At 37.8% G+C, this 21,913-nt stretch overlaps 1 protein-coding gene across 1 annotated transcript; it reads left to right on the plus strand.

Annotated features, from left to right (window-relative positions):
* The first annotated feature begins 6,418 nt into the window (after positions 1-6,418).
* On the plus strand, positions 6,419-7,287 carry LOC122040017 (protein ELF4-LIKE 3-like). The gene has a single exon (XM_042599404.1). The coding sequence runs from the start codon at positions 6,823-6,825 to the stop codon at positions 7,114-7,116; it is 294 nt and encodes a 97-aa protein (XP_042455338.1). The 5' UTR covers positions 6,419-6,822; the 3' UTR covers positions 7,117-7,287.
* The last annotated feature ends 14,626 nt before the right edge of the window (positions 7,288-21,913 follow it).

A 21,913-nucleotide genomic window follows, 5' to 3' on the forward strand; every position in this document is an offset into this window, starting at 1 on the left:
AATTGACTTGAATTAAACCTTACTTAACTGTGTTTAATAATTATATTACTAAGTATTAATTATTAAATCAAGTAAAAATTAATCAATAAATTATTGATAATGGTTATCTGTTATTGAATTAATAAAATCTTATCTTATTTAACCTTAAACTGAAGTTAAGCACCTGAATCTAAAATTAATTATTGATTAATCAAACTCAAATAAACAATTATACCAAGGATACAGAGATAATTATGTAAATAATATAAGTGTTACTAAATCCCCTAAAACACTTAGGTTGAAAAATGTGTTACGATTTTGAAATTTAACACATCCAAACCTTAGCATTATATTAAGGGGAGTAATAAAATAAGGAATATTAATAAATTAAAGGAGTATCAAATTCAGGGGGAGGTTTATTTTTTTAATTATCTCCTTAAGTGTTATTGTTTTAATTACCTTTTTAAAATCTCTTTAGAAAATTCTACCTCAATTTATTTTAAAAAAAATTACTTTGAAAATCTTATATTAAATATTCTTAGCAAATATTTTCAAAAGCTTTATTTTAATAATGTCAGGTTCAGGGGGAGCAATAATTATTTTCACATCTATTTTTCTAAAATATTTTTGAAATTAGGTTTTGGAAAATATTCTTCTAAAATTTTTTTAGAAATATGTTTATGAAACCTAACCTTTGTAAAACCAAGTTTTATGTTAAATTTGTTTTAAACTTGGTTTTGAAAATTGTATGTTATAAACTTGGTTTGAAAACTGATTTTGAAAATCGAATGTTACAAACTTAGTTTTGAAATTTGATTTTTCAAACTTAATGTTGAAAATTAATTTAAGAAAATAGAAACTTAGTTTTGCAAATTAGATTTCACAAACTTAACTTTGAAAAATTAGATTTTGAACATTGAATTTTACCTGATTTTTGTAAATCTTACTTTTATAAAATTATCTTTGTAACACTTATGTTTGAAAAGTATGTTTCAAAACTTAGCTAATTTACAAAATTAGCTATGTTGTTCATAACTTAGCTATTTTGAAAAGGTTCAGAGATATTTTAAAGCAAAATCTTTAATTATTTAAACTCCCCCTAGTTAATCTGACTTATGCTTGTATTTTTTTTTTTGTATTTATGATTACTTGATCCGTGCTTGTATTTGATGAATGTCAAAGGGGGAGGGTTAGGTGGTTAAGTTAGCTAAAACAAATTGAAAATAAAAACTAACTTAAAAACCTATTAATGCTTGTTTCACTTGCATTTAATACTAACTTAACCAAGTTGTCATTCCATCAAAAAGGGGGTGATTGTTGGTGTGGTTAGCACTAACGGTCTAACTCAGGTTTTGATAAATGACAAAATAGGTCAAGTTAGTTTTGTTGTTGATCTAACACTCTGATCGAGTGTGTAGGAGAAGCCCAGACAGGTCGACGGGCTGACCAGATGTCTGGCACGAAGCCCAGCTAGGTCGACGGGCCGACCAGATAGTTGGCACAAAGTCCAAACGGGTCGACGGGCTGACCGGACGTTTGGCATGAAGTCCAGCTAGGTTGACGGACTGACCGGATAGCTGGCACGAAGTCCAGACAGGTCGAAGGGCTGACCGGACATCTGGCAGGTAAGTAAAGGTAAGTCACTGGAGGGGAGTGGCTGTGAGGATGCGTTCTCAGGAAGGGAACTTAAGCGTCGATCCAACTTAGATCCATTTCAGAAATATAAGTTGAGATCGTGACTAGATTCCGGTCTCGGAAAGACGGAATCTATGTTATACTCTTTATGTTAAAATTATAAACTGTGCTAATACTTTGTTTTGCAGGATATACATTATATATTTGCCTCAGACTAATCTTGTCTTGCAGGAGAAGGAGTTTCTGGAGAAAGGGGGTCCGGGCGGCCGGAGGGGATCCGGGCACCCAGAGGCAAGTTTTATCCCCATCGCGCCGTCGACACGTGGAGCTCTCTGGTTGGGCTTGATATGTCACACCAGGGCGCCCGGAAGGGATCCGGGTGCCCTGAGCATCCTATAGAAGAAGGGTCAAGGGTAGAGCTTCAAGATAATAACTCAGAACAAACGATCTGCTCACTTGTGCTCCTGTGACGCTGCGAAACTCCGACAACGCGCTATTTTCTTTTGATTTCTTCCTTGTCGGTACTGTCTTATTTTTCATTAGCAACTGTACTTTCAATTGTAAAATAATTATTCAAATTGCTAGTTAATTTCCCAACAAAAGCATTCGACGAGTGCGGGCCTTGGAGTAGGAGTCGACACAGGCTCCGAACCAAGTAAAAAGAACTTGTGTTAGCCTTGTTTCTTTTCGCTTATATTTTCCGCCGCGCTTAACTCTTTTCGATGAAAGTTTTTAAATCGATATTCACCTCCCCCCCTCTATCGAAATTCACGATCCAACAGAAAGAGCACTTAGTCTAGAAGTTGAAGAAGTCGCTTTATGGGATAAAACAATCTCTAAGACAGTGGTACAAGCATTTTAACTCCTACATGGTTCAAAATAGATACACAAGATGTGAGTACACAAGATACAAGTATGGATGACATGTTGATTGCTGCGAAGAGTATGAAGGAGGTCAATAAGTTAAAGAATCTACTGAATAAGGAATTTGATATGAAAGATTTGAGTATGGCCTGAAAGAGTCTTGAGATGAAGATATATAGAGACAGAGTCTCTGAGAGATTACGGAGTAATATTGAAAAGGCGTTGGACATATTCCACATAGAAAATGTGAAGTCTGATAGTACACCTCTGACACATCATTTCAAATTATCTCTTACACGGTGCCCAAGAATGGATGAAGAGATCCAAGATATGTCAAAGGTTATGCTCCCTATGTCAGTGCAATTGATTGTCTGATGTATGTCATGATTTGCACAAGACTTGATTTAGGGCATGTTGTAAGTACATCAAGAAAATTTCTTTCAAATCTTGGTCGACAACATTGGGATGCGGTCAAGTGAATTTTAGATACTTAAAGAATACTATAAATTGTAGCATCATGTTCAGTAGACAATAGGGTAATCCTTCAGTTAAAGGATATATGGATGCAGACTATACAGAGGATATGGATGACAGAAAGTCTACTACAGAGTATGTGTTTATTGTGACAGGAGGACCTATTTGTTGGAAATCCATGAATCAAATTAAACTATAGTTGCATTGTTAACTACTGAGTCACAGAGTATATGGTAGTAGCCGAAGCAGTCAATGAAGTGTTATGGCTTATAGAGTTAGTCATAGAACTTGATGTTCAACAAGATGGAATCAAGGTGTATTGTGATAGCCAGAGTGATATCTATCTAGCAAATAATTAGGTGTATCATGTGAGGAGCAAGCATATTGATGTGAGGTTTCATAAGATCAGAGAGCTGATATATTCTGGGTGATACTACTTGAGAAGGCCCATACTTATGAAAGTATTGTAGATATATTGACAAAGTACTGCAAAGAAGTTCAAGCATTTCTTGAACTTGATCCATTTCTCTAGTTGCTAGAGGGAGATAGCCTAAACTTGGTATTTCTGGTGGAGTTCTTCTCAGATGCTCATGTTTCTCCAAAGGGGTGTCAAGGTGGAGATTGTTAAAGAATGACTCCTATGCTCAGAATCTAAGACGACAGTGCTCGATGGCACAACTAGGGTGTGTCAACTTATGAGAGTAAAGGCGTCGTTACATGACAGTGTTGTCGGGCACGTCTTAGTTGTGTCCGAGTCTGAGGGAATAGGCATGCTCATGGCATGAGCGTGCCTTGTGCTGGAAGAATCAAGTTGAGCCATGGGCGTACCCTATGCTAGAGGCGCCGAGTTGATAGAGATTATGGTATTACTTTGTATTTTAGGTATTAAATACCATGTATTGCTTGAGCTTTATATAAGATCATTTTAACTCTAAGCCTAATTTTAATAGAAAATTTTTTATTGTTTTGAGTGTAGCCACATTACCCATGGTAATTCTTCATTTTCTCTCTTCTCATGATTCTTCGTCTTCTTCAATTTCTCCTCTACGATTCTTCCCTATTATTACGGCGATATCTCAACATAGCTAATAGGTTTTGGATTTAAGAGAATACGATTTCATCTATCTTATTAAAATTAGGGAGAATAGTTTGTCACTCTACTAGGTTGACACATCATGTTCTTATTTATGCCAAGTGACATACTTCAAGTTAATAATTGAACGAGTTAAAAAAAAAAAAATCAGAAATTCATATGGCAACTTGTAAAGATTATTTTTTAAAAAAAAAAATCTACTACCTTAACGATCTCCATGTTATAAATATAAAGAAAAATAAATATAGATACATAGATATTAGACATATGATATAAGAATGACAATGAGATAGTGCAAAGACAGATTTGTCATCCTCATCCCCGCCCTCGAATTTCATCTCCATCCTCATCCCCATCTTTTCAGATTCCAAAAATCCCTGAACTCGAACTATCGAGGATCAAATGGTCATCTCAGCTCCATCTTTGCTTTGATCCCTAAATTAATTTATTAATATTAATATTAATATTAATATTTTAAATTTTTTAATATTAATATTATTATTATTATCAATATTATTATTATTATTTTTAATAATAATAATAATAATAATAATAATAATATTATTATTATTATTATTATTATTATTATTATTATTATTATTATTTTCGAAGCGGGTTCGGGGATGAGGACAATACCTCGATACCCGTCTCGAACCCACCCCATTCCTGAAAAAAATTCTCGAACCCGTCCCCATCCTCGAATAAATTAGGGATCATTGTCCCTATTTTGGGTTTTCCCTACAGGCCTCGAACCCGTGGAGAAAATTGTCATCCCTAACATGGTGAGACAAATCTCATATCGTCAGTTCTTGAGAATTAACCTCTGGGCCCCCAGGCATAGCGCAAACAATGAACGCATGACATCTCTAGCGTAATGGTCAGGGGTCGATTCTCAAGAACTGACGACTTGCGGTTTATCCTACCATGCGCCTAACACATGTGTACTTGTATTTAATACTTCCCTCCATATCCGTGAGACTGATACTCGAAAATTGTTAATGTAGCGGATCTATATTTTCTTTAAGAATTGACTTCTGATCATTATATTATGGCAGAGATCTCATATGCCCATATGTCCGCCGTCAGATGTTACGCCCCAGGACAACAAAGATTGTTTAAAGTTGATATGTCATGTTGAAGAGCACAGATCTCCTGTACCACTTTTTTGTGGTCCAGGGGATGTGCCACTCGTATTTGCGGTCGGATCATGACCGCGATCCGGTCACAAATTGTTGCGATCCTTTCTTGGGTTCACCGTCCCCATCAGGTTATAGTTTTTGTTCAGAGCGGGCGCCGCCCGGAGGCCTCCGGTGGTGGATAAGTGGCCAGGTTACTAGACGCCGAGCGAGGGTGTCCTTCGGGCGGCCTCCGGCCATCCGTTCCGAACAAAAACTATAATCTGATGGGGACGGTGAATCCAGGAAGAGATCGCAATTATTTACGGCCAGATTACGATTACGATCCGTCCACAAATACGAGTGACATATCCTCTAGATAATAAAAAGTGGTCAGAAGATCCTCCCTCCATGTTGAACGTCATGTGTGCTTAATTAATTGACTTAAAGATATTTAGAGCATTAAGTATCACTAGAATAACAGAATTATCATAATTACTTATTTATGATGGGCAGTACTCAGATACTTTATACTCTATAATATAATCAGTTGAGTCAACTTGAATAGCAATAACATACTATTACAACATACTTAGAGGGTCAGGGGCGACTTAGGTTCCGGTCGAGCACCGGTGTTGGAGTCTAGTGCTCGTGCTCCGCACGCGGAGAGGATTTCTCTAATCTCGTAATGCAAATAGGAATCTATTGATATAAAAAAGACCATGATTAAAAAAATTCAATAATTATCAGATTCGAACATCTCCGCTTCACAACTATTTTATCATCGACGTCAAAAAGATAATATTTGAAAAATAAACTAATAAAATTATAATGAGCAATTGACCAAATTAAGAACATATTTAAAATTATGGAATTTTTAAAAAGCACATGTAACTTTTACATTTTTCAAATAAGGACATATTTATTTTCATTATGATATTATATTTTAAAAATCAATATCACTTTAATGTTGCATAAAAATCCTAAAATAACACCATTGTAATATTATATTTTTAAAGTAAATCAAAATGGATAGGTGCTCAATTCCACAATTCTAAATTTACTGTCAATTACTAAATTATAATTTATGAAGTTTTGCATAAATATAATTTACAAAAAAAAAAAACAATATTTGAGTGAGAATTATATCCTTGCATACACCAGGCTATGTTCAAAGCTTCTATGTTTATCCTTTTGGATGTACTGCATCAGTATCCAATTGGATCCAGACCACAGATTATGGTCAAGGGGCTGCCACATTTCCTCAAAAGCCAAATATCTTTCTCTGTGATTTGTCTATGTGCTTCTGCTTCTCTGCCTCTTCCTCCTACTCCTCTTCCTCGGTGTCAGTCCAAACTACGTCACATCTGCATGCCCCAATTGGAGAACAACCTCTCTCATGGAGCTACAACTCTACTAGTTCAAAAAAGGATGCGAGATTTGTTGAGCTTATCCGCTACCAGACCCAGAGGAGGAGGAGGAGGAGGAGGAAGAAGAAGAAGCCAGAAGCCTCCCCTTCCTTGCTCCATTCCGCCTTGAGGGAATCCCTCTGCCAGATTCCTGCCATCCTCCTTCCTCTCCTGCTTCTCTCTTCTCTGTTCGTTTGCTTTTTTTTTCCTGGGATCGATTCTTCAGTTTGAGCGGCGGCTAGCTAGCTTTTTAATGGAGGGGGGAAGCGGCAGCGCAGGGCAGTTGGACGGCAAGGTAATGCAGACGTTCCAGAAGAACTTCGTTCAGGTGCAGAGCATACTCGACCACAACCGTGTGCTGATCAACGAAATCAACCAGAACCACGAGTCGAAGGTCCCGGACAACCTCAGCCGCAACGTCGGCCTCATCAGGGAGCTCAACGACAACATCCGCCGCGTCGTCGACCTCTACGCCGACCTCTCCGTCTCCTTCTCCAAGTCCATGGAGGCCGACTCCGGCCACAAGAGAAGCAGGCAGCAAGGCTAGCTAGAAATTAACACACACAATGCCTCTCTCTCTCTCTCTCTCTCTCTCTCTCTCTCTCTCTCTCCTTGCTTGTGATCAGAACTCTTGTTTGGATCTTCAACTGATTTTTCCTGCTCTTCGATTGTTGTTTGTGTCAATATAATTCGACTATAATTATTATCGTTATGATTATATGCATTATTGAAGGTGAGATAAAGGAAGAAGAAGGAAGGTGAGATTAAGGAGAAAGCTAGTTAAGAAAAAGGCAGAGAGGTTTGCACAAAATAGTTGATGCATAGTGACCGGAGGATGCTTCAATGCTTGTCTTGTCCACTTAAGGTTCTTTTGGTTTGTGGGCCATGCTTGCTTAAGGGGGACCCCACACTGCAAGTGTCCTATTCTATAGGAGAGATTCCATCAATAGTGTTCTCCCATGTTAATTTTGGCGGACCATATTAGGGTAAGCGAGCATGTTCATGAGTTTTTCAGTTTGAAAAATATTTTCGTATTTAAAATGATTAAATTTGAGAAAAATTTAAATATATTTTTATCGAATTTAAGTGAGACTGAGATTGGCAAAGATAACTTTAATATTGACGGAAAGACAATTTTGACGTACTCTGTGTATACGTGTCAGAAAAATAAACCCAAAGGTCTATAGTTGGGAAATTAGTGTTACTTAGACCCTGCACACACTCAGACAAGTATGAAGCATTAGAGACCAGATATTAGGGAAAAAGTCTCTGGCACAGATCCTCCGACGCTCAAGTTAAATCTTTTTTTTCCAAAAAAAAAAATGTATGATAGAAGGAAAAAAGAATTGTTGAAGACGAGTGCGTATTTGGCCAAGGAAGAGGACCTCTCTTTTAATATGACTCTGCATACCTTTTGAACCTGACCACTGTCATAGAATGTCGGGTGTCAGGGATTGTCGGGTGAAAGAGGATGTACAACGACCTCCTATTAGTAGAAAGAAGGTTCCACTCGCAGGGAGTGACAGACCACTGGAATATTTCCTGGTGTATGACAGTTATTATTTAACAGGAGGTTATGATTCTTTGACATTGTTATCACTTAGTATTTTTCGTCCCGCCAAGGTTCAGTTATAAACAGCTCGGGATGATCGCTCAGATGTGCTATTAGGATTGAGTCTTGATGAAGAGGATGAGTTGTGGAGAACTGACCGGGTTTTTTCTGAGATATGGTGAGGAACCCATCTTTCACAATTTAACCGTTGAAGAACCGGTCGGGAGTTGTCTTGGTAAAAGTATCAGGACCATCTATAAAGAATGACCTGGGAAAATCCGATCAGCAAGGGGCAATCCAGGAACTAGTCCAAGCTTCATCTTATGTTTCAGATCTAGGGACCTACCCTGATTTGTGACCGACTAAGAATTATGCGGTTGGTGATGCGAAGCAGCTCAGATTTCCGTCTTCCCTTGACTGTTGACTGTCATATCCTCTTGACTATTGACTGTCATGTCCTCTTGATTTTTAACTTCCTGACTTTATCGGACCCCTCCTTTACTCATCGATATCATATTTGATGATTTTTTAAAATCAAATTTGAATCAATAATATTTTATTCGATTATTTACGAATCACTCACGAGCTGAAGTCAAATTGAACTCTGTTTATGTATATATAAATTTTAATTTAAATATGCTCAAATACGATTTTGAATTATAGTTCAATTATTCTCAAATTAAAGTATGAATATAATTCGAATTGAACTCAAGTTCAAATTTTATTTTGAATCGAGCTCAAGTTAAAATTATTTGTATTTTTGAATTTCAAATCAAATTTAACTTGGACACAAATATTAATATTTTTTCTTTTTTTTTATTTTTTTTAATAATAAAATGTGTTGCTATAACATTTTACTGAGTTTACTCTTTGTCTACTGTTAGATACACCTAACATGTCGCGCAGATCTTGTCAATGCTTCACTTAGCCTACTACTTTGTTAAGTTTTCCGGCCCTTAGGTTATAAGAGAGACTCCTTGATGCCGTTAAACAAATTGTCAAAGATTAGTAGGAAATGATTAGAGGATTTTTATGAATTAGGATTTTACTTCTGTCACAAGGACTTTTAGGATTTCTTTGTTACTTTGTTTACATTTAGGTTTATGTTCTTTGAAATACATGGAGGCATTCAATTCCAAGAGCCCTAGAAGATTATTTAAGCTATTATTTTAGGATCGAACTATTAGATGAACCTAAGTCATTAGAGATCTCAAAAAAAAAAAAAAAATAGAAATTTTGCGCCCTCCTATCTATAATCATCATTATTAGTTCTTTTAATCTCTATAGTAGTTTTATCCAAAACCACTACATGGACCTACCTTTACTAGTAAAATTTTACAAACTAGTCTTCGGAGTCATCTTATGCCTTTGTTTTCCAATTTCAACAAAATTAGGTCAATTTAGCAAATTTAACCAAAATTTCTATATGGACTTAAATTGCTCGAATTTCAAACTTGAACCCTCTAGAGCCTCCACAGTTGTTATACACTATTAGTTCTTGTGTTGAAGTCCTAAAAGAAGCTATGTAACAAGTTTGATCAAAATTGCTATATTAATTCAAACAAACTCAAAATGGAATTCTTTTGTGTTTATTAGGGATTCTAGAGTCATCATATGCTTTCATTTTCTGTTTTTGACCATATTGGGTCCATATAATAATTTTGAAGATAAGCTTTTTAAGTTTTAAATCTGGCCCCTATCCTATCTTTCTTGGAGCCTATGAAGTTGTTATATGCTATTAGTTTTGTAATTTGAGTCCTAATTAAGATGCCAATCGTTTTTCCAAAATTATTACATGGATTCAAATTGTCAAAATTTAAAAGTAACCTTTCTGTTGTTCTTAAAGACTTTTGAGTCATTCTATGCTGTTACTTTTAATATTTTAGTGCTAGGATCATATAACAGTTTTGGCTAAAACTTTAAAGACAACCTCAATAGTGTATTTTCTAGTCTCTTGATTTATCCATCTTATGCCTTTGTTTTCCAATTTTGACCATATTAGGTCTGCAAAAAAAATTCTAACCAAAGTTGCTATATGGACATAAATGTTATTGCAATTCATGCCCCTAAACATGTGGTTTTGATATTTGGACAAAGTTTATATTAGGGAAATATCAAGGTCTTACATTTGTGTCAATTGTGGTAAAACTTCACATGTATTCCATATGCAATTATTGAAATTCAGATAGGAGAACAAAATATGTGGCACTAGGAAAACCAAGAAGGTTAGAGACCTTCTCAATGGATTGAAGTCCTAATTATTAAGACCTTGCGAGCTAGAAGGGGGTGGGGGTGGGGTGAATAACTCTAATTGCTTCGTTATTGAGAACATGCAGCGGAAAATTTGAAGTGAACTTGAATTCACACACATAACACCTTAGTTTTACTTGATATCCAATACCTAGTCCTAAAGATTTACCACCACTATAATATTCTCCTTCTCAGATATCTTCCGGAGACAGAGACGCCTCTTACACTTTGTTCTTACAAGAACACAACAAGTAAATACAAAATACAAATACAAATACAAATGAAGAGTTAAACAACTTTACAACGATCACTTTGCTTTGCTTGTTTCTTTATCACTTTTGAATGCCTCTTGATGGTTAAAAATATAGTATCACTTTGCCTCTAACCTTTTAAGAACCGACATCTTCCAATCTTCATGAAACCCTCTTTTATAGGGTAGCATTCGAGTTGATTTTCGCCTACCAATCAATTGGTAGACTTTACCAATTGACTATCACATTGGATCCAACTGTTTAAACCTATAGAATGACTATTTTTACCTGAGCAATTGATTACACCAATTGATTGTTAGTCGTCAGTCAAACTGACCAATCAATTCTGCAACATTCTGTTCACATGACATACTCTGTCAATCGATTACACAATCGATTAGCTCAGTCGATTTCACCAATCAATTGTCCCAGCTATCAATTGATTGCTAACCCTATTTCAACTTTTTCAAGATTGAATTCTTGTCTTGTATAGCATCCGGTTAACCTCAATCTATTAGGACTTCATTTGATCAATATTTTGTCAATCTTGACCTGTCAACACTTTCCGTTGCTCAACATCCGGTCAATCTTAACCTAGCAGGACTTCATCTTTGCCTAGTGTCCAATTGACCTCAACCTACCAAGACTTCCTCACTCATGTCAAGTATTTGGGATCTATGACCCACTTGGACTGTTAGAACACTTGAGAGCTAGAAGTGGGTGAATAGCTCGTTTTGCTTCTTTAAACATGATTTGTAGCAGAAACTTGACATGAAGAATCTACACAATGTTGACGATTGAATTTTACTTGGTATACATCTTCTTGAGGTGATTAATCCAAGGGTTCATTCCTCACTCATAGTTCCACTATGAAAACCTCTTTTCCGAAGGAGGAGAAGTCATGTACAAACTTGAGCACCAAAATACAACAAGAAACACAAATAAGATTACAAATAAAATCAAAAATGACTTTATAAGAATAAACCTTATTTTGCCTTTTCTTACTTTGGTTAGCTTCTTGATGCTTGAAAAGTGCAGTAACATTTGTCACCAAAATCTCAAGAATCGGCCTTGAATAAACTCCGCCAAAATCTTTTTTCTAGGGTTTCTTCGATGCCTCATAATTGATTAGCTTACCTATAATCGATTATCACATCAGCTTGCCCATTTAAAACATACAAAATGGCTCTTTTTCACTCATCACACCAATCAATTCGGCAACTTCTAATCGATTCCGAAGCTTTTTTTTCTTCGCAAAGAGCCTCCAATCAATTACCCCAATCGACTGACCCCTATTAAATTGATTACCTAATCAATTCCAACACCTTCTATGCTTTTCATGAAAACCTCACAATTGGTGGGTTAAGTGACTGCAAATGTTAAGTGAAGTGTGTCACCAGAGGAGAGTGATCCAGTGAGCATGAGTCCCGGTGGAACTATAGGCATGGTCTAGCTTAGAGTCATTTCGGATGTCTAAGCTGAGACTATGACTAGATCCTGGTCTTAGAAATATAGGATCTAAGTCATAAATTGATTGTATTTTTTTAATGTGCTAACTCTATTTTGTAGGAACATTTTTGTTGCTTGGATTAATGTGTTTTGTAGGAAATCAAAACTGCAAGTTGGTTGAAAAAAGAGTCTCTAGACGCCTAGAGGTCCAAGCACTCAGACAGAATCCGGGCGCCTGGATTGGCCCGAACCTAGGCACTTAAGCAGAGGAGTTGGTGCATGTTGATTGGCTATCATACGTGAGAGTCCAAGCACCCAGACAAGTCCGGGCGCACGAAGATGAATGAAGTTTTAGAGATAGAGCTTTGAAGAGGCGTCGACACATCAATGGTCCGGGTTGCTAGACTAAGTCTAGGCACCCAGATATGGATAAGTTGGCGAAGGCCCAAAATCAGATAGGCCTCATCGGAGGCGCTCGGGGGTGATCTGGACGACTGGAAAAAGCCTATAAAAAGGACTTCAACCAGAAGCTTCTATACATCATTTGATCCGAATTTCATACTCATGCGCTGCTCCAAAAAGACTCGTATGACACCCAAAGACTGACACCTGTTGGTGCAATATCCTTTAGGTCAAGGTTGACTGAGTTGACCAAGCTTGGGTCTTGGTCATAGTTTCGATGTTTGACAATACATGTAGACACATGGACAATGCAGGTGCAGGTGTTCATGTGGGGAGATTCTGATCAGGGATTGATCAGTGTGATTGAAGGAGAGTCAAGTAGGTCAAGAGTGATCGGATACCTGACTAGGAAGTCCTAACTGGTATGTTAGGCAGCAGAAGTGAAAGTCCTGGTGAGTGAAGCCAGGCAGAAGGAAAGCCCTAGTGAGTGAAGCTAGGCAGATTGGAAATCCTGGTGAGTGAAGCCAGGTGAAAGTCCTAGTGAGTGAAGCTAGGCAGAAGGAAATCCTAGTGAGTGAAGCTAGGCAGAAGGAAGTCCTGGTGAGTGAAGCCAGGCAGAAGGAAAGCCCTAGTAAGTGAAGCTAGGCAGATTGGAAATCCTGGTGAGTGAAGCCAGGTGAAAGTCCTAGTGAGTGAAGCTAGGCAGAAGGAAATCCTGGTGAGTGAAGCCAGGTGAAAGTCCTGGTGAGTGAAGCCAGGCAAGGGAAAATCCAGATGGATCAAGGATGATCAGACATCTGGTGGAAGTCCAAGTAGGACAAGAGAGTGACCGGATACTTGGCACGACGAGTAAAGTCCAAGTGGGTCAAAGGGATTGACCAGACACTTGGTGGGAAGTCCTAGCAGGTCAAAGGAGTGACCAGATGCTAGGCATGATGTATCAACAGGTCAAGGTTGACCGGATGTTGGTTTGAGAGGCTTGGGACTTGGTTTTGGGCAAAAACCAAGTGCTGGATCGATCAGTGGATCGATCCAGGCCTTTCCTAGCGAACAGAGAGCCTCTGGATCGATTCGTGGATCGATCCAGATGTCCAAATCGATCAGTGGATCGATTGGGACGCGGCTGCTTTGCGCGATAAGCGCTGGATCGATCCGTGGATCGATCCAGGCGTTTTTCCAGAGCACAGAGGCGCTCTGGATCGATCCGTGGATCGATCCAAAGCCTCCCCGATCGATTGGGAATATTCGAATCGATCGGGATCCGACCGTTGCGTCGTATTTGAGCTGCAGGCGTGCGTTGGCTGCAGCATCTCTTCACCGTTTCATCTCAGATCTTCGCCAGCTCCTCCACAGCACTCTCAAAGCTCGTGATCGCCAGTTCTTGAAGGTTCTTGGAAGCTCTCCGAGTCAAGAGGCGGATCAAAGGCAAGAAGAGAAGCTAGGGTTAGGGTTTTCTGCATTCATTGTAAGCTTTGTGCTTGTATTTGGTTTCCCTTTCCTTCTTCTTGTACCGAGAGTCTTGTAGGGCCTCTCCGCCCTCGGTAGTTACCGAAAAGGAGTGTTTCATAGTGGAGGGTGCGTGCGTGGTGTGGATCCTTGGATTAGTCACCTCCTTTGGAGGTGGATACCAAGTAAAATCCTAGTGTTAGCGTGGTTGTATTTGTTTCTGTATTTTCCGCTGCATATTCTTGAAGAAACAAGCAACGCCGAGCAACGCCAAGCACTGAGCGAACGCGACGAGCTATTCACCCCCCCTCTAGCTACTTTTCGGTCCTAACAACACCAACACAGTGGCGGATCCAGACAAAAATATAAAGAGGTGCTAAATAAAAATTTAAGGGGCGCAAAAAAAAATCTCGGGTCTTCAAATAGAAACCTATCGATAAAAATCATGCAACAAAGAAAGGGTGACAAATCAACTCACCTTGCTTTCGGTCACAAAAAAAAACATTAAAAAAAAATGGAAACAAGGACAATTTTGATTTCGGATTGATTTTTGTTTTTTTTAGCTACAATGTCTTCCGATTTTGAATTTAAAAAAAATTAAACTCAAATTAGAAATAACAGTTCGAAGAATACCTACAATCAAAATATATGAAATAAGTCTAGTAAAAAGTAAACTAATTCAGATGTGAATAATTGAGTACCTTGAGAAGCAGACCTTGGATCTTCGAGTTTAAAAGAGAAATCCGCGGCATAATGCGAAAGGAAATCATGCGTTACTTTCTTCTCAGTGCATTTTCCAAATTACAACAACTTGCCAACAAATATACACAAAATCGATTACTATTCTAATAAATCCACAACCTTACCTTCAAGCTCCATCAATTCGAATATATTTCCGTATATTCCACCTGATCGAAATGAACAACTCAGAGTAGAATCAATATGACAGAATTCTGCACAAGCCCTAGCGGAGAAATTGTAGAATCCGAGTGCATTAAAGCGGGAAACAACTAATCAACCATCAAAATCGGAGAAAACAAGAGTGAGGAGAGATTACAAGGCGGCTCTGCTTTAGCCTTTGAGATGCCAGGAACAAAGCGAGGGGTCTCGACACACCGCTCCTTATCCCGTCTACCTTTCGTTTCCCTCCCTAACTTTTTTAATCACTCTTCGTTTCTGTCGTCGAACGACGTCTAACAAAAAGTCGTCAGCGCATTGTTAGCCCTCAGCTCTCGTACAAGACGAACAAACGCGCTGCCTTGCGTGCGGGGTTTGCCATGTCGTGGGCAGTGGCCAGTGGGCTAGTGTATCTAGCGACTCTGCAGTCTGCTCCGTTGCTCGAGCTCATCTTCAACCTCACCCCTCGCCCCTCGACCTCGGACTATAGCCTGTAAGTAAACATTGAAAAGAGCCCCGGCAACAGTAGACCAATCGATTGTTGTCATCTCCATGCACTCTCCGTGTCATCAACAGACACCGACATCCTTAAGCTGCCATCTCCGTGCACTCTACAGTCTGCCGCATACTAATCGATCCCTAATTTTTGGTGAGCAAGGGGGTGCTTCCGCACACCCTTGTGCCCCCTTGCCTCTGTCACTACACCAACACACAAACGCACCCGGATCTCCATCTTTCATGTTGGTAACAACTTTATTGTTGTTTATTTTATTATACGTGCTCAAAGGAGGTATAACGTGTTACACTATCCGTTATTTTTATTGTATTCGACTCTCTTTTTTGGTGATTCCAGAAAAATTTTTAGTGAATTGCTCATCGATACGATCCGAGGGATCGTGAGTCTTGGAGTAGGAGTCGTCGAAAGCTCTGAACCAAGTAATCGATCGCTTACTTTTATTTTCTTACTTTGTTTGTTTTAATTCCACTGCATATCCATTTTCAAAACCAAAAAAGATTGAGTTTTGAAAATCACGTGATTACATGTGCACCGATTCTACATTAACCTACCAAGACTTCTGTTGCCCAATATCCAATCATTCGTAACCTGTTAGGACTTTCCGTTACCAACTTCCCATGGACTTTCAATCACTAAATGTCTGGTTAACGTTTGACTCACTTGGACTTTCAATTACTAAGTGTCCAATCAACTTTTGACCTACTTGAACTTTCTCACCAAATATCTGATTCTCCTTGACCTACTTAGATTTTTCTCTTGCTAACCTTTCCGTTGGACTTCCCTTAGCTAATCTACAGTTAGAACTAGTTACTCGGTAGACCTCTCACCCTTATCTAACCTCTAGTCAGGACTTCCCCTTGCCTAACCTCAGTTAAAACTTTCCGTTGTCTAACCTTTAGTTAGGTTTTTCCTGTCAAGTATCTAGTTCTCTCTTGACCTACTTGACTTCTCTCTCAATTATTGTTAAGTATTGAAACTCAAACTCGAGTCAATTCAATCTTAGTTAACTTGGTCAACCTTGACCCAAGGACAATTGCACCGACATGGACTTCCATCATCTTCAATCACCAAGTGTCCAATTAACCTCTATCCACTTGGACTTTCCTTTTATCAACTCTCCGTTGGACTTCTGATCGCCAAGTATCCGATCAACTATGACCCACTTGGACTTTAACCATCTCACACCAAGTGTCTGATCCTACATGACCCACTTGAACTTTTTGCTTGTCAATTTTCTATTGGACTTCCACACTATTAAGTATCCAATCAACCTTGACATACTTTACATCTCACTCAACAAACTACATATTGCTCAAATATTGAAACTATTCAACTCGAGTCTACTCAGGTTTGGTCAACTTGATCAATCTTGATCCAATATTGATTGCATCAACACTAATTGGTCAAGAAGGTTGAACGTGATAATGAAGTCTCAAAGGCGAGGAGTCCCTAATCATGGAAGACTTGCAAGTAAGACTTCTTGTGACGATGAAATTTCATAGATGTCGAGCTTCAGAGCACAAGTACACTCTTATGAGGATAAGAGTAGTGCACTTGTACAATGAGAGTGAAAATTTAAAATTAAAAAAAAAAAAAGAAGTTAAAAGTTTTTTTATATTAAACTCTTTTCAAACAAAACAATCACTAATAAGTGAGAGAACCAAGTAAAAGTTCTCTGAAAAGTTAAAGTTTTTTTTTAATTTAAACTCTTTTTTGAAAAATTAAAATTTTTTAATTTTAAAATTATTTCTCTCTTCTTTTAAAAGTTCAAACTAAGCTTCTCCATTTTTTTAAAGCTAAGTATTTAACTAATCTTTTATTAAAATCCTTTTTAAGCTAAGTGTTATAAAAGCTTAATATAGACTAGTTTTATTCTTCAAAAACTCAATATTTTTCAAAATTTTCAAAATCTTAGTTTGTTTAAAAGTATTTTCAACCCTCTTGAAAATATTTTCGATATATGTCAAAAGGGGAGAAAAGCTAAAGTTAAGAAAAAAGAGAAAATTAAGGGGGAGCTAAGAGCAAATTAAGGAGAAACTTAAGGAAGAGCTAACAAATCAAATTAAATTGTTCTTAACTTGTTCTTAACTTGTTCTGCATTCTGCATGTCTTTATTATTGCATTTTCTTTCATACTTATTGTTATATATTTGACTTAACTTTAAATTATGTTGTCATAATCAAAAAAGGGGAGATTGTTGGTATGGGAAGTATCAGATGATTAAACCTATGTTTTGATAATGGAAAAGGGTTCAAAGTTAAGATTACTTGTTGTCTAACAAGTATGAATGAGCTTGTAGGAAAGTCCTAAGTGTTCTTAGGAAAAAGTCCTAGCTATAGTTAGGCAGGTAGAAAATCTTAGGGAGTGGTAACCCTAGGTGGAAAGTCTTGACGGGTCGAGCACTTTGGGGAAAACCCTAGAGTCAGAAACTCTAGGTGAAAATCCTGGTGGTCACGAACCAAGTGGAAGATTGGACGGGTCGGTGATCGGACGTCCAGTGGAAAAGTCCTGAACACTCAGACGCTGAGCAAAAGTCCAGTCAGTCTGGAGGACCGGTCTGGTAAAAGATAAACTCTCCTGAGAGGAGTAGGTGAGGATGTGTTCTCCGACGTGAGAACAGTAGGCGTTGGTTCGACCTAGAGTTTCAGCGAAACTCAAAGTCAGAACCGGACAGTCGAGAGACTGTCAAAATAATTTATCATTTTATATTTTATTGTGCTAATTCTATTTTGCAGGGTATGTTTGATATTTTGGACTAACGTATCTTGCAGGGAGCAAAAAGGACTTAAAAGGCTAGGATAAGCAGTGTCCGAGATGCTTCCAGGGCTGTTGGAGGCGCCTCGGGTGCCTTAGTCGAAGGCTCCGCAAAGCAAGGCGCGAAGGTGCCTTTAAGGAGCTTGAAGGAACCTTGGATGCTGGATGGAAGGCGCCTTTCATGGAACTTGAAGGCACCTTTGGATGAAGTATCCCTGCTGGAGGCGCCTTCTATGGAGGCTGAAAGTGCCTTCAGCAGGTTATATAAGGTTGTCTCGACCAGATGCACAACAACAACATTCCAAGTAACTTTCCCTTCTTCGCGTTGCTGTGAAAATGGTTCCTCGACGCTCAAATGTTGTCCTGACGACCATCGTGCTGAAGATCTTTATTTCTGAGTCGTTGGTATTTTTAAAGTCCTATAATTACTTGTAATCAATCATTGTACTTGTACTTCTTTCGATTGATTAGTGATTGTCCATCGAAAGTACTCTCACGTGCGGGCCTTGGAGTAGGAGTTGGCACAGGCTCCGAATCAAGTAACTCTTGGTGTTTGCAATTGTTTTGTTGTGTCTTTATTCCGCTGGCTATCTCCGAGTTTAGTTTTTAAATGAGTTTTTAAATGAGCACTATTCAACCCCCCTCCCCCCCCCCCCCCCCCCCCTAGCACAACAATTCCACAGAAAATACCCTAAAGTATCAACTTTACCATGGTTGAGTTAACTACCTTTCCAATTTGAATTGACACACTCTAACCTATTTAGTGTGAAGAGATCACACTCTTAGGAACCCGATAGACTTAGGGCTAGTTTCATAGTTATATGGAACTCTATGATACGATGACACATTCTTCTTAACTTTAGGTTTATATCTCAAACCTTTCTTGCCATTGAATGACTATTGTCTTCCTAAACCTAGGTGTTATTTCTTGGACCCTTTGACATTATTTGTCATTTTCTCTAGGGTCTTCTCTAATTATTCAAGTCTTGACCTCAAAACTTGATTTTTAATCCTTAAATCCTCAACCTTAGATTTTTCAAGATTGTCTTGAGTATTTTTTTAGGCATGTATCTAACTTGCTTAGAGTTCATACCTAAATCATTTTCTACCTTCCTATCCTTATGTAAGGTTATTCTAGCATGATACGACTTGTAATTTTCCTTAGGATTTTCATGTTTTCTACTTTCATGATAAATAGTACTAAAATGATAACGTTTATTTCTAACATGCTTGTTATCATAATATAAAGAAATATCATTAACTAATGATATCTTAGTTTTTTTTAGAAGGCCCCCCTTGATTTGAGTTTCCTCCCTTATTCTTCTTTGAGGGCCTCCTCCTTGGACATTGATTTTGATAATATCCCTTGTGATTGCATAAGAAACGTACAATGTGCTCTTTACCCTTTTGTATCAAGGAGCTACCTTCCCTTGGCCTCTCCTTCATCTTAGGAGTCACTTTAGTTTTTTTCTTGACTAATTTTAGACATTTGCTCTTATAATGTTCATTTTCCCTACACTCAAAGTATATGATATAATTTTTATTTTTAACAATCAAAATTTTTATACCTTCCTTACTTGTAGGAGTGGCACATTCTTCTTTATTTGATCTTGAGGTAGAGACTTCCTATTGGTCTGGTGTCAATGGCCTCTCCCTCTCAATCCTTGAGATGGATACTTCTTCAATTTCATCCTTAGAAGTTGAGCATCTCTCAACTTCCAAATCCTCTTGTTCTGATCCAAGAGTCTCCCTCTTTGGATGTACTTTTACATTGCAATGAGGTTGAATTTTCATAGAGTTTGGCTAACTTACTTCATAACTCCTTAACATCTTGATATTCACCTGCAAAATGTCATTAGGAAAAATACTTACTAGAAATCTAGTTATCTTTTCATTTGCTATGAACTTTTGACCTTACTCCTTAGACTATTTGCTCTCCTAAAGAGGTTTTCCTTTGCTATGCATTGGAGCTTCAAATCTCTCCATTAGAACAAGCTATTACCCTATATCCATCATCAAGAAATTTTTCATTCTTGATTTTCAAAGATCAAAGCCTCCTAATATGTAAGGTGGAGGTGCTCAGATGTCATATCTAAATCCATCTCGGAAACTTTCTATAGGCGAAAAAGCCTCGTACAAGCTAGAATGTGAGATTACAAATAAGAAACACAAATAAAATTACAAAGGAAATCGAAAAACAACTTTATAATATGAACTTTGTTTTACTTGCTCTTTTCTTATTTTGGATTACCTCTTGGTGGAAAGAAATGTAGCATCACTTATTTTTCGAACTAAAAAATATCTTCCAATTGATTGGCCTGACACCTAATCAATGGTCACGTCAGATTGAATGTTCAAAACCTATAAAACATCCTTTTTCGCCTGACCAATCGATTGATGAGTTATACCAATTAATTACCATCTTCCAATCAATTAAGGCAATTGATTCCGAAGCTTTTGTTTACCAAAGAAAATACTGCCTAATCAATTATCTTAATCAATTAACAATGCTAATCGGTTTCCCTAGTCGATTCCAGCACTTTCTGTGCTCTCACGAAAGTCTCCAATCAATTGTCCTAATCGATTCCAACACTTCCTTTTCTATCGAGAAAAAGCTCCCAATTGATTAGCCTAATCAATTGGCTTATCCTGAGTCAATTGCCTCAATTGATTCTAAGGCCTATTGTGCTCTCGCAAAAACACACTAATCAGACAATCGATTACACCAATTGACTACCCAACCCTAAACCTGAAATCTAAGTTTAGGATTTACCAATAAATTGGCACATCATCACAATTGATTGGTAACACTGAATTCAGTCCTCTCAAGACTGAATTCATGTCTTTCTTAGTATCTGTTTAACCTCAACCTCCCAAGACTCTCTTTGCTCAATATATGGTCATCCTTGAGCCATCAAAACTTTCCATTACCCAATATCTGATCAACTTTGGCCTATTGGGACTAGCTCACCAAGTGTTAGATTCTCCTTGATCCACTTGGACTTTCCCTTGCCAATCTTTCCATTGGACTTCCACTGCCTAACCCCTCTCCATTGACTAGTTCCCAACTAGGTCATTCACCTCTTAGCCCCGCTAGGACTTTTCCTTAATCTTTGATTAGGATTTTTTGTTACCTAACCTGCAATTTAGACTTTCTATTATCTAACCTCTAATTAGGACTTTCCTAGTCAAGTATTTGGTCCTCCCTTAACCTACTTGGCTTCTCTCTACTAGATTGTCAAATATCAAAACTCAAACTCAGATCAAATCAAGTTTAGTTAGACTGGTTAATCTTGACCTAAGGATGATTGTACCAATAATAATGTGTTTGATGAAAATATTTTGAAGTAATCGAAAAAAAGTTTAAATTAGGCTTGTCGTGTTATTAATATGTGCATTAAGTTGTGTTGGATAACAATTGTTAGTCTTACCTTTTGTCGTGCAAGATAATATTGCATATAATAAATTTAATATGGTCTAACTCATTTCTAGGACCTTGTATTAATGGGAACTTCATGTACCGAGTTGCCTTTTAAACATAATGTTCAAACAAGAAATAAAGCAATTAAACATTACATATTTATTAATTACACTAGACATAGTTTTATTTTTCCATTTACAAGCTCCTGGTGTAGGGTTTAGTTGGTTAGTGTGGGGCAAAGTTGCTACCATAGGACAATGGTTTGAATCTCGACAAAACCAAGGAAAAAAAGTTCTCCCCGCACTAGCCAGCTAAAGCTTCCTAATTTACCTCCTCATAGAAGGTTGTGGGGTCAATCGTGTGAGGTCACTAGGATAGTGGATTCCACCTTTATTGTCATATTTC

This window comes from Zingiber officinale, chromosome 2A (assembly GCF_018446385.1).
Source record: "Zingiber officinale cultivar Zhangliang chromosome 2A, Zo_v1.1, whole genome shotgun sequence".
Taxonomy (NCBI): Eukaryota; Viridiplantae; Streptophyta; class Magnoliopsida; order Zingiberales; family Zingiberaceae; genus Zingiber; species Zingiber officinale.